This window comes from Cariama cristata, unplaced genomic scaffold (genome assembly GCF_000690535.1).
Source record: "Cariama cristata isolate BGI_N322 unplaced genomic scaffold, ASM69053v1 scaffold14112, whole genome shotgun sequence".
NCBI lineage: Eukaryota > Metazoa > Chordata > Aves > Cariamiformes > Cariamidae > Cariama > Cariama cristata.
In genome coordinates this window covers 1,265-14,027 of record NW_009602197.1, presented here as the reverse complement: position 1 = coordinate 14,027, position 12,763 = coordinate 1,265, and the positions used below count along the sequence as shown (strand labels likewise).

The 12,763-nt window shown below is 37.8% G+C and overlaps 1 protein-coding gene across 1 annotated transcript; it reads right to left on the bottom strand.

Annotated features, from left to right (window-relative positions):
• Nucleotides 1–5,719: 5,719 nt before the first annotated feature.
• LOC104157355 lies at nt 5,720–8,835 on the bottom strand. The gene is made up of 4 exons (XM_009694654.1): nt 8,698–8,835; nt 8,565–8,603; nt 6,883–7,002; nt 5,720–6,142 (listed from the first exon to the last, which is right to left on the bottom strand). The coding sequence occupies exons 1-4, from the start codon at nt 8,833–8,835 to the stop codon at nt 6,032–6,034; spliced, it is 408 nt and encodes a 135-aa protein (XP_009692956.1). The 3' UTR covers nt 5,720–6,031.
• Between the last annotated feature and the right edge of the window lie 3,928 nt (nt 8,836–12,763).

The following is a 12,763-nucleotide window of genomic DNA, read 5'->3' as shown; positions in this document are numbered from 1 at the left end:
ACTATGCCTGGTACAGGCCAGGATGCTGTAGGGCTTCTTGACCACCTGGGCATACTGCCAGCTCATGTTCAGCCAGCTGTCGACCAACACCCCCAGGCCCTTTCCCGCAGGGCAGCTTTCCAGCCACTCGTCCCCAAGGCTGTAGCGTTGCATGGGGTTGTTTGGACCCAAGTGCAGGACCTGGCGCTTGGCCCTGTTGAATTTCACACAGTAGGTCTTGACCCATCAATCTAGCCTGTCCAGATCCCTCTGTAGAGCCTTCCTGCCCTCCAGCAGAATAGCTTGCTAATTGACTGTTTGTTCGTGTGTTTAGGTTTGCATTGAAGGATAGCGAATGTTTATTTTCTGTGTAAAGATATTATTAGAACTGAAAAAAATAATTGTTAACAGACCAATTATCCCCATAAATGTCCAAACATGTAAAAAGAGTATGTTTTTAGAGTCTGTAACACTTTATCTCACTGTCAGCAACTGTAAGATTTGCAGGTATTGTTTCCTACAAGGTTTGTGCTTGTGCATATTATATGCTGATGGTAAACACAGATCTCCGTAACCATCATTTTTGAGATCTTTCAAGCTCACTCTTTTTCTTTTTTTAGATTCAATCTGAATCGTACCAAGAAGCTAAAAACTTGCTGCGGAGCCACTTAGAGCAACATAGTTATGGATCCTGGATTGTGAAGTCTCCGCATGTCGAACAGTTCAGTGACTGACTGTCAGGTGGATTGTATGTGAAGTCAGTTTGGATGATTTCTTTCAGTAAAGTGGTATTCTGATGAGTAAAATGTTTAACTGTAGGCTTCATATTTGCAGCAAGAAGATCATACCAGAACTGCTTCTTGTCAATTTAAATGCAGTTATTAAACCAGCTGTAACAGTTTAGTCTTTTCCAAAAATTGATGTTTTCTCATGGGTAGGAGTATCTAACAGCTTTGTGAATCTGTTTTGTTTTGCCCCTCAATGCCACCTCATTTTTGCTCCCAGCCTCTCCATAAACCCCTTGGAGTTAACATGGTTTCTTCCTGTTAGTTTCAGGATTGCTGTGTATTGAGCTTTTTGTTTTTTTCTTTTTCCCCACCTTTTTCATAACTGTCTTTTACTGATTTTTTTTTTCTTTCTTAAAGTTGGATTTCTTTAAAAAAAAAAAACCACAACTAATGTGAGAATCACTTTCAGAAACAAAAATTAATGATCTATGCTTTGTCTGTAGGTATCCTTTTCCAGTCATTTAAGACTTTTGTTTAGCATGGATTTGCCAAGTGGCTTGTATTTAACTGTATGTTGTTTGTGGTAAAAGGGTTAAAAAATAATCTCTGTACTTCCAAGTGTGAAACTTTAAATTACCAAGCTATTACTCAACTGTTCTGTGACAATTACTATTTTTGGTAGTGGATTTAAAGCATTTAAAAGGTGTCAAACCTGTAAATAGCAAAATAGTCTGATGTAGTACAGAAGTTACCAGAAACAAGGTTCCTTCAACTTTTGTGGGCTGCCCCAAAAACCATCAGATGTTGGTGGTTGTAGATTAGTTGGCCTCCTCCAGCCACAGACTACTTCATCACTGTCCTGACGGGTCCTCGCAACATTATCTGTGTACATGAGAATCTGAAACGTGTCCCTGTCGAGAAGGAACTTGCGTCCTTGTATGTTACGGTAAGAATATGGTAACATGATGATAGTGTTTAAAAGGAAGTTGGTAAGTACCATACTTGGGTTATGTGTTGGGAAATGTTGGTGTATTTAAGCTAGGTAGTACACTTTCATCATGTTACTTGATTTATTTTTTTTTTTGTATATCATAGAAGTGTGGGAAGCTGTTGCGTAGTGTTTTCATATATCCGTAATAGAACAGTGCTGTAGTCATGTTTCAGCTGCTTGTTGTAAGAGGATTCTGGAACAAAAACATCTTTTTGGTGTTTGTTTTTTCTTTAACCTGTTTTTTGAACTGCTTCTTGAGTCTTTACTGGAGATGATCTTATGTTGATCTTCAAGTTGTTGAAACTGACTGACTTGTTACTACTTGGACCTTGACCTTTTTTTTGCTGTTCTGCTGTTTTGTTTCCTGTTGCAATCTTTCACCTTGGGGGTCATGGTGTTTTGTTGTCTTTGTGTGGCACATGCTCCACTTAATATTTGTTCGGTAACAAATTTCCTTTCTAAAAATGCTTGAGAATGGTCATCGTATTCTAGGCTAGAGCATACTGTGGCCCTTTTTTCAGAGATATTAAAACTTCAATTAATTTCCTTGACAATGTGTTAGTGTTTTATACACTGCTGCACTGTTTTTCTGTATGGACTTAAGCTTTTGCTGAGACATCATCACCAAAGTGTTTCTGTAGTTAAGCTAGAAGCCTTGAATATGTACAAGTAACTGGGCACTTTTTTGTGTAGTTCAGCCATTTTATTAATTGTACAGCAAACCAAAACATCTATGAAAGCTTCTTAGGAGGAGAGGGGGGTTCTGTTGTGAAAACGATGTGTTGTGCTGGGCATGATAACTGTATCCTTGAGAAATGAGTTGATGACAACAGTATGGATCCAGTTCTTGTATCTGGATTGTTCTTTGATGAGGTAACAGGATATGCAGAATGCGCTGAGCTAGTAAAGGTAAGCATGCCAGTGTTCCATCCAAATTCTTCCTCGGCGACCTCAGTAATTCCAAAATCTGTGATTCTACAAGCTTGAGAGAGGCAAGAGTACTGCAGTTCCGCTAACAAGGCTGAAGATGTGTTACCAGGAGGTACATGTGCCCGGAGCACATATGCATCCTATGTACATACATACATACATGGCTGGCCACGCAGACCAGAGACGGACATGTGAACATGAACAGCAGCAACAGCCTCCGGTTGAGAGCTCAGCCTCTCCCTCCCTGCTTGAGAAGAATTGAGGTCCGCTAATGAGAATATACCTGTACACAGGCAGACGTGGCAGGGTGTGTGCATGTGTAGTCTCGCTGTAGGCATACGCACACGTGCAGACACAGCTGCTATACCGAGACACATACACATGTCATGAGTGACATAGACACCAAATCTGACATACCTGTTACATACCTGTAGCATGTCACATGTTGAATCTGACATACGGGTCAAATCTGACATATCATAGGTCACATCACACACGTGTCGCGTCTCACATCATGTGTCTAACAGGTGGCAGGTCACGTGTCTCGGGGGTGGCGGGCCTTGTGCATACTGCATCATGCGTCACATGTCACATGCCTATTGTGTTGCATCACACATGTCGCGTGTCTTGTGTATTGTCACGTGTCACATGTTAGCCACATGTCATGTCAGATATTGTCATGCGTGTCACATGTCTCATGCCACATGTATGTTACATGTGTCATGTCACATTGAGTGTGGCATGTCAGATGTCACATCACATGTCATGTCACACAGGTGTCAGACCAAAAACCAAAAAAAGTGTATGTGTGTTGTGTTTATGAACTTGTTAGTGAGCTATGGCTTCTACCTTTCCTTATGAATGCATGGATAAGTATCTCTCTTACCATCGTTTCTTGATTGCTGAAGTACTTGACTCTTTCTGCCTTATCTGGACTTAGAAAAGGTCTTGGTTATTCCACGTGGGATGTCCAACTGCGTGGAATAACCCCAAGGTAGGTTTTACCAGATCTTCAGAGTTGAGGTTTCTCATGCTTAAGCAGACGATAAAGGAAGCCTCGTTTATTAACAGAACGGTGTTCAATGAAAACTGTTCCTGTACGTGCTTTCCGATTGCTGAGAGCTGGGGCAGCTGTGCAGCTAAACATGTGTGACCTGATACTGGAACACGTTCATGGGCAAAGCCACATGTTATGTGTGATGCTGTTACTTCGGCATGCAGCTTTTTGCTGTAGATCAGAGGCTTTAGATGGCAGTTGAATCAGAAGGTTATAATGTTTATTAAGTAACCCAGTGAAAAAAAACTCAATGACATAACAGATAATCTAAAACGACATCACTATTCCATTATGTAATATGTTTTTACAGCAGCTGTAAATCTATTAATTATGAGCCTTCAATCATATAAACTGTGTATGTTGACTGTTGAACTATCATTCTGTTTCCATTGCCTCGCTAATACTCAGCACTAGAGGGAAAGTCAGCCCCCTGCCTTGGGCCAGCTTCCCACACAAAGTCTTTCGGACACAGACCTGATGGGGAGTCCCGGAGGTGTTCAAAGGGATCTCTGGATTTGACTCTGCAGGTTAGTGTCACTGCTAGGCAATCTCAGACTGACTTGGTTTTATTGTTGTTGTCACTTAGGTATGGGTGGTCTTGCAAGATTAACACGCTAAAATTCCTCTACAGTTGGCAGTAGTAGTCAGAAGTCAGTAGTACTCATATCATTCTTTCATTCTTACATTCTTGTGGGTGTTTTTAAAACTGGTCTCTCTTTGACTTTATCTCATAGGCTCAGTGCTTCCTATTTCTTTAAATATTGTCTCACTTTGTTTAAAGGAGATTTTTTTTTTTCATTCTTTTTTCATGCTACTTTTAAGAATTTATCAAGTAAGAAGGAATCTGTGTAAAGAGAAGTATTATTCTATAAAGATTGATGAGGTAGAATTTTTATGAATGAAGTTCTTGCCTGTTTTCTCATCTTCTATGTCACACTGTATTTAGGTATTACTGTTACTATAGGCTGTAGTTTGGAAGGCATCTGATTTGAGAAGAGGGTGGAGCTGAACTGTTTGTGGCTGGGATGACTGACAGTATTTTGCTTTTCGGAGTCCTTGTGGGTGGGGACAGAGCACTACTTCACTGTGGGATGAGAAGATAAGTAGAGGAACAGATAGCAGCGCTGTAAGTATTTTCCTAGTTTTGGCAGAAAGCTATCGTTAGTGCCTGTTTTCTCTTCGTAGCATTCAAGAAACCTGCTGTTTTTTCCATTGTTAGTCTGTTTTTACATATAACGTGAAATACTCCATACCACACCCACCAGCAAAACACATCAAAGAGTAAACGATAGGCTGATAACTCTTGTAGTAGGCTTACTTTCATCAATTTAGAGCTAGCGTTGTTAGCACTGAGTGGTGGGGTTTGGACTGTAGAAGATGCTCCTCTTAGTTGTTTCTTTCTGCATAAAACTTACAATGCCACGTGACTGACTCCATCTTCCTTTGAAGTAAGCACGTTTCTGAGGTTCCACCACAACGTTTTTGTGAATACTTAAGGCAGTATGTGTTCACATGGATTTATGCGTTAATCATCAATTTATGTCAGATGTCACTGGAAAGAATTGGCTATGTAAGTGTTCTGGGACATTGGTACCTCAGTTACCTGCATAGTTATTGTTTCAGGTGCGTTACTGCTTTCATAATGTTCCCCTGTGTCTGAAGATTTTTGAAACTGCATGTTTTGCTTACACCAATGAGAAAAATGTATCCTGCAAAAAATACAGCAGAATGCCTGTGTAGCTAAGTAGGGCAGCTCAGAAAAAAAGGTTGGGGTTTTGTGTTTCTTTTTTTGGGGAAGCAACTTGGTAGTATTACTTCTATACCTTGTGCTGTATACCAGCATAAACTGGTATTTTATATTGCATTAAAAAGGTTATCTGCAGGTGTCTTGTTTTGAGTCTGGTACCTGTATGCTTGTATACTGGTAATTGCTTTTGGGGTTTTTCAATTGTATTTGTAAAAAAAGCAGAGTAGTAAATCAGCAGTGAAAAAGACAGTGTCATTTAACAAAGAAGACTCTAGACATGATTTTTGTATGTTACTGAAATTTATTAAATATAATCTACAAGTAACTTTTATTAGTTTTTTCAATAAATAGTTGTGTCTCCAAGTTTATTGACAAAGTGAGAATCAATTAGTTTTCCAAAGTACATTTTGAGCCCGTAGGGCTTACAGAAAGGATCAAATATGATCTTAGAACAGACTGTCTTACTACCCAGACTAAGAACATACAGTGGTCCCAAAGTGGACAGCAAGCTAGTAAGCCACAGGGCAAAATATATAAATTAATCTCAATTAAATATTTAAATAAATAACATAGCAGTAAAAATAAAAATGGTTCTCTGATTATTTTAGCATAGATTTCAGAAAGTTGCTCAGGTCTTGGTGGAATGCAGGAAACTTTTTCTTGTCATTAGCTTCACAGATCTTGCATCCAGTTCCTTGGGGAATTAGATCCTGCAATACAGATATTTTTGTTGATTGGTGATAGTTCTCTTGTCAGCTAGTTTTAGCAATAATACATCAACTTCTGTATGTTAAGTTTTTCTTTTAAGAAAAAAGAACCCCTAATATTTCAGAGGATTGGCTTTGGTAAGTTAAGGGATGATACGATGAAGAAGCTGCTTATAAAAGAGATTTTTGTGAGTGTAAAAATACTACGAGCTAAACACATTCACTTTCTATGATAAATACTGCAGCAGAGGCAAATCTTAATTTCTAGCCTGAAGAGGGTTTCTAAAATGATACGAGGATCTCTTCGCCATGGAATTTATACAGTGTATCAAGGTGTACTACATTCATTGTTGGGCCCTTTACAGTCATAAATTTATGGCGCAATTTTCAAAGCCATTGCTTGTGTAATAATTGTTATGCTCCTAAAAGCAAGTTTTTGTCAGCGTTACAGGCCTTGCATGATTCAATAAAGAAAAAAAAAGTAAAATATTTTAAAACGTTGACTTGTATAGCTGGTAGGGCTCAAATCTGTTTTACTGTATTGGATTATCCTGCAAATAGATGTTGTCATATAGTTTAATGCTATGATTTTTTTTATAAAGTCCAGTATTCTCAAGAGATGGTAACACATAGACCTCGAGGCATAAAAACACTGATTCTAGCATTGTTTTTCTCTAACACTGAAACACTTTTTTCCTGTTGTGTTTTTTTTTTTTTATTAAACTAGATGAAAGTTTGCCTACCATAAGACTCTGGAGATTCTTCTTGATATTTCGAAGATTATCAACATCCTCATCTTCAATTTCATTCTCCAAGGTGCCCATTTCAGTCAGGTAACAATCTAGAGTTTGCCAGCTGCACTCCTAGAACAGTCAGCAAAAGCATTAGATATATGTAACTTTTTTTCTCGAGGGCAATGGATTCAATTTTAAAAAAAATCTCAATTGCCCATTGTTTTTATCCTCATACAGGGAATTACGCTGTTGATTTTCTACAACGTGTGTTCATTTGTTCCCTTAAAGTTGTGTTGTAAGATGTTATATGTAGCCTTAGTTCTACGGTAGATTATTGTAGCTTCTGAAAAGTGAGTAATCTTTACAGGACGCTTGAAGTGTTGGCATATCTCTTGGGAACATGAAACTGTAGTATTTGCTTGTAAACTGAGACAACTCCCAGTTGTCAAGTGGAAATTGCATCTTAGCAAAAGGATTAGTAGTCAAAGCCTCTGTCAGTTTTACAGGGGCCTTTTTAGAGCCATCATCAGTTAATGCACTTAGGTTGCTCTATCTAATGTCTGCATCTGATCTGGCTTTGAATATGAGAAATAACTTCACACATCACTCTTACAAGCTATTTCAGGCACTCAGTGACAATATGTTATTAATCAGCCTCATGCATTTGTGTTTAAGCACTGGAGCTCTGAGATAGTTACATCTTGATGTTGCCAGCATATGAGAAAAATGACTCAGATAAGGAAGTGGTTGCAGAATCTGGCTTTAAATCTTTACTGAAAAAAAGTTACTGTTAAGCAAGAATTCTTCTGGATTAAAAACTTAATTGGAGGTTCAAAGTAGTTAACAAATAACTCGCGTAAAGATTGTAACTGCTTCCCAGTACTAAATAACTTGATGCTCGGGTTCGTTGATCTACTTGCACACCAAATTGAAAAGAAAAGTAGTGCAGATCAGCAGCCTGTCAGTGATGAATAGTCTGTGGTAAAGCTGTACTTAGAACACTGTCTGCACTTTGATGTGCAGTTTTTTAGAAAGAAGTGACCACAATGATACTATTCTTGTGGAACTAAGCCTTAGGTATTAACTGAATACCGTAAAACATGAATATATAGCTAATATATCCAGATCGGCATGGTAAAATATTGTTCCTGAAAAGAATTAGGTAGAGCCTAACTAAGTTTCATCATTGGTGGGATATAGAAGACTTAGTGTCTTAAACAGAACCTACTAGTGGCTCTGCATCTAGTTTAGATAAAATATGGGCAATTTCATACAGATACTGCTTTATTCTAGGTCTAGTTTCATTCTCAAAATTTTTCTTGTGTTAGTGTTAATACAACAGTATTGCCTTCTGCAAATCTTACAATGTTTTAATAATTCTTAGAACATTTTTTCCTGTGAATTCAACCATTTATTAAGCAGGATGAATAGGGAGGATTCATTTTATGTTACGTATTGCACAGAACAATGAGGTAATATTGTACATCAGACTGTTAATCTTTGAGAATACAAACCAAAACCAGAAATGTCTTTAAGAAACTGCACTCTCTGCACTGAATTCAGACTTTTCAGGTTTGTCTTCTGTATCTGCCCTTCTGATAAGTGAACTGTTTTGGTGTAACTCAATATCATCTCATTTTAAAGTAGCCATACCTTAGAAATCTTTCTGAAAACAGAAAATTTCAACTCACCTGTTTCTCATTTGCTGTGTAAAGGTCAAGATGAATCTTCTGTAGAGAAGGGGGAAAAAAGTTAATTTTTCTGAAAAAATGCATAGAAAAAAATAGAAAAGAATCTTGCAATAAAAGAAAATCAACTACTTACGTCCTTGCTTTTTTCCAGGAGTTTTAAATCTGATATTAAAGCTCTAAGAAGATGTGCTTTTGATAGAGATGCTCCATAAACTGCAGTCATAAGCATTACTGCTGAAATACAGCTGAAGATCAGTAGTTTGCACATCATGTCAGTGTTCTGATTATCTGTATGCTAGTATTTGAGTTGTGTTATATGATGCGAGCTGATAAGTTGTCATTAAGCTCTTTGGTGTATTTATACTCTTCTTTCTGGGGGGGAAAAAGATGGGGGCGTCATGTAAAAGAGGTTTTATTACACATTTTTTCATATGTTCTACCTGTATGGCAAGAATCATTACTTTTGTTTTTCCTCCCCTGATGACACTTTGGAATTTTTATAAAGCAAGAGGGATTTTACCTACATTCACTGGTGTAAGAGAAGCCCACACTCACTTCTGGCAGTCTCTCTTTGTGCTTTCTGCATGAAACACTTTTTCCCTCATGCGCTGTCCCACTCCCCCATAGAATATGCCATAGAATGTACTACTGCCACGCAAAAAGTTGTTCTAAAGATGTATAATTTAACCGTTTTGTTGATCTGTATATATTTATCCTTTCACAAATCCTGTGGCATTGTTTAAGTGAAGAAGAAAGAAGCGTTCTCATTTTAGTAATTGTTGATTAAACAACAGGAAGAAAGTTGGCTTCCTGTCTGAAGGTGGTTTTACCTGTCATCTTTTGCAAAGATAGTGTAAGCTTAGGTGTGTTAGTCAGTCTTTATACCATCAAATTTAAAATGTTTATGAAAAAAAATCTGGCAGGATTTTTTGGTTTTGGGATGTTACACCATGTTTTCTATTACTGTACATCTTAATGCTGTTCTTTTTGCCTTGTGTGCACCTTTTAGTTCTCTCCAGCTGATAATGAAAATGCACCACTTTTTAAAATATTTACAGATTTTCTTACTGATACCTAACCCACTGCATTTTGTGGTATGTATCACTGTACTGAAGTGGAGAGAAGGCAGTCATTTGACACTGAACTCTTGCATAATATTGCTGAATTGTTTTTTCTTTTCTGGTTCAGTGGTCTGTTGGCTGGTATCTTTGGAATGCTATGTGCAGTGTTTAAAATTCATAGTTTTCTTCATTTTGAGAGAGGTTCTGAGCCAAATACTGCCTCTGCTGCCCAGAAGTCTCTAACATGATGTGAAACGGTTCTTTTGCTCAGTGAATGTAGGTGCTGAAGCTGTGTGGAATAAATTCTGGGTTTGCACACTACTGTGGTTTGAAGTTTTGTAGCGTTCAGGATGAGCCAGACTGGGCGGATAACTACTTCACCCACCGTTGCATGTAAAACTACATGTGGAAATGTATTTTACATGTTCTGATCATGTAATCTGAGGAGGAGTGGATCTGTTCAAAGTTGGTTAGAGTATTCTTGTGCTTGGATTAAATTCAGTCCATTAATAAAATTCTTTTTATTAGTGTCTGTTTGTCCGCTGACCATTAAACTGGTGTTAATTAGCAGTGCGATCCCAGCTCCTGGGAAACTTGGTCTTCGTTTCCTGGTCTTGAAATAAGTACACGGATTTAATATGTATGGTCATACAGAAGTCCTAGTAGCTATTGTAGCGTGCAATATGTAGTAGATGTGCAGTTTGAAAACTTTTCTGCCACTATATCTTTTATGTCTTGTAGTTATTCTTGATAGTAACCAATTTCGAACAGGAGTTGTGACTGCAGAGGTGAGCTGCTGAACACTGGGTTGTCAGCTTTTCTCCAGGGTGCATATAAAGTTAGGTTATTTTATTCAAGGTTTTTAGTTGTTTGGTTTAAGTTAATGTGTTTTGACTGTGTAAAATACTAAGAAATACCTCAGCAGTGAGCACAAGACACGTTTTTGTTTGTAATTATAGCTTGCTGTTTGCAACACCATTCAGTCTTTCCTCTGTCAGCTCTGTAAAATTAGAGGTTTCTGTATCTAAAATATTCCATGGAAATACATTTGGAAGCACTGAAGTTGAGATTCTGAATCTGACGCCTTTCTGAAGTAGGTTTTAGCAATTTAGATAAGAGGTTGCTCCAAGCACTTCCTTTGTGCTGGAGTGTTGGGGTTTTTTTGCATCAGCACTTAAAATACAACAGCCAAGCACAGGATTATTACTTTATTTTCCCAGTGTTCTACTATTTTCTTTCACAACTCTTGCAGAAATTAAAAAGAAAGAAAGCCTGAGCATTCTGTCAAATTTTTCAGCAAGTTTGCAGGTAGATCTGCGAAAGAACTAACACGGTTAAGATGTATAGCTCCCATGCATCTTTGACCACTTTCCTCTTAAGTCCTTTATAGGCCATAGTGTACAACACTAGGATTTTAGTTGTAGTCTAGGTGTAATTGGAATCAGATCTTTATCTGTTTATTGTTTTCAAATACAATAAGAGGCTTGCATTTCAAGGAGGGGAGAGGAATCTGAATATGCAGTATTTAATAAATTGTGCACAGGAGTTTGAGTGATTAATTTTCCCGTAACATTTTGCTGCAGGCTTTGTGGTCAAGTGGGAGAAAGCAACGGATCTTGTTTTGACCATTTTTATTGGATGTGCCAGGTGAGAGGGAGATGGTTTTGAGTGTATTCATAAACCCAGAAACAGCACAAACTCCGTTAACGTTAACACACAATTTAATGTTTGCATTATACCTTAAGTTTTGGGAGTCTGTCCTGTTTAGAAGTTTTAATGTTCACTGCGCTAGCTAAGCTATTTCCCAAGTAGTTAGGTTGCTCTTACAGGCTGTTCTATCTTCACTGTGTACATGCAAGACAAACCAAATCTGACTGTAAGTAGTAGAAAGAAGTTTTATCTACAGGGACAAAAGCAGAACATTCCTGGTCATGGTACTAGTAAGACTGTAGGTTGGCTGTAAAGCGACTGTTGTGTCATTGATATACTGACATGATGGTATAAGCCCCCCAACCATCCCCAGTGGTACTATTGCGTTTGAATAGATTTGTGTCCAAAATGTCTTCATCTTTTTTTTTAAATTAGATTTTTCTTACTTGTGTATTTTTCACTTAAGTGCAGTCTGTCAGATTACAAGCGAGAAGTTCAGTGTATGCTCGTATACTGTCAGAGACGGATAGCTTTTTCAAATGACAATATACTGATGTGCTATAACTTTTAAATACAGTAATATTTCTCTCTATATGGTGTTGGACTTCTGCGCTGGTCAGATTTCAGTAATTATGCTCAATCTGAGCTCATATTTTTTACTGGGCAAGGAATTACTTGGGTTTTTATTCAGAGGTAGTGTGATTAAGATAGCTCTCCCAACTTTACCACAGAGCTGATTGCAGTTTAACAGGAAATGAAATTACTCCTTTAATTGGCCTTGGAATCATACAGGATAAAGTAGTGCTGCCAGTGCTGAACCCCCAAAATCCTGCCTTTAAAAAGCATCGAGGCAGGTACTGGTGATTGTGTCATACTGTGGGGTTTTTGGTTTGGGTTGGGTTTAATGCACAATTATGAAAGGTTAGTTGATTGATGTCTCATTTTCTTTCTAAATAAAATAGTATTACACTAAAACAACATTGTAAGAAAAATGCTGTAAAATGCACCATACCTGAAAAGCTTCAAGGAACACTTTAAAAGCCTAACCTAAATTTTCAAGGAAGATTAATTAGCAGTAAAGCATATATGTTAAAGGGAAACAATATTTGTGGATCAGGGAGCTGGGAAGGGAGAAGAATATTTGTGTCTTGCTTTGTTTTAGTGGATTGTTTATACTTTTGTGGTGCTTGTGTCTAATACAAAGAATAAGGGCTCATTTTCTTTTTTAGAAAATGCGTAAAAGTAAATGACACACACTGACTAAGCCCCTGATCTGTACAACTTCAAAGTCTGGAAAAGTTTTTACATAGGATCTGACTCTTCTCAGTTTAGGCTCTTATTTTTTTTGTGTCTTTCTGAACTGAAAGCTTGCATATTTTTTTTTTTCTTTTTTCCTTGCAAACCTGATGACTGGTGAATTTTGGAGAGAAGTTTTGGTTTCATTGAGGTATTAGGCATCTTGTGATCAAGGTGCTTGCCTCCTTTCCC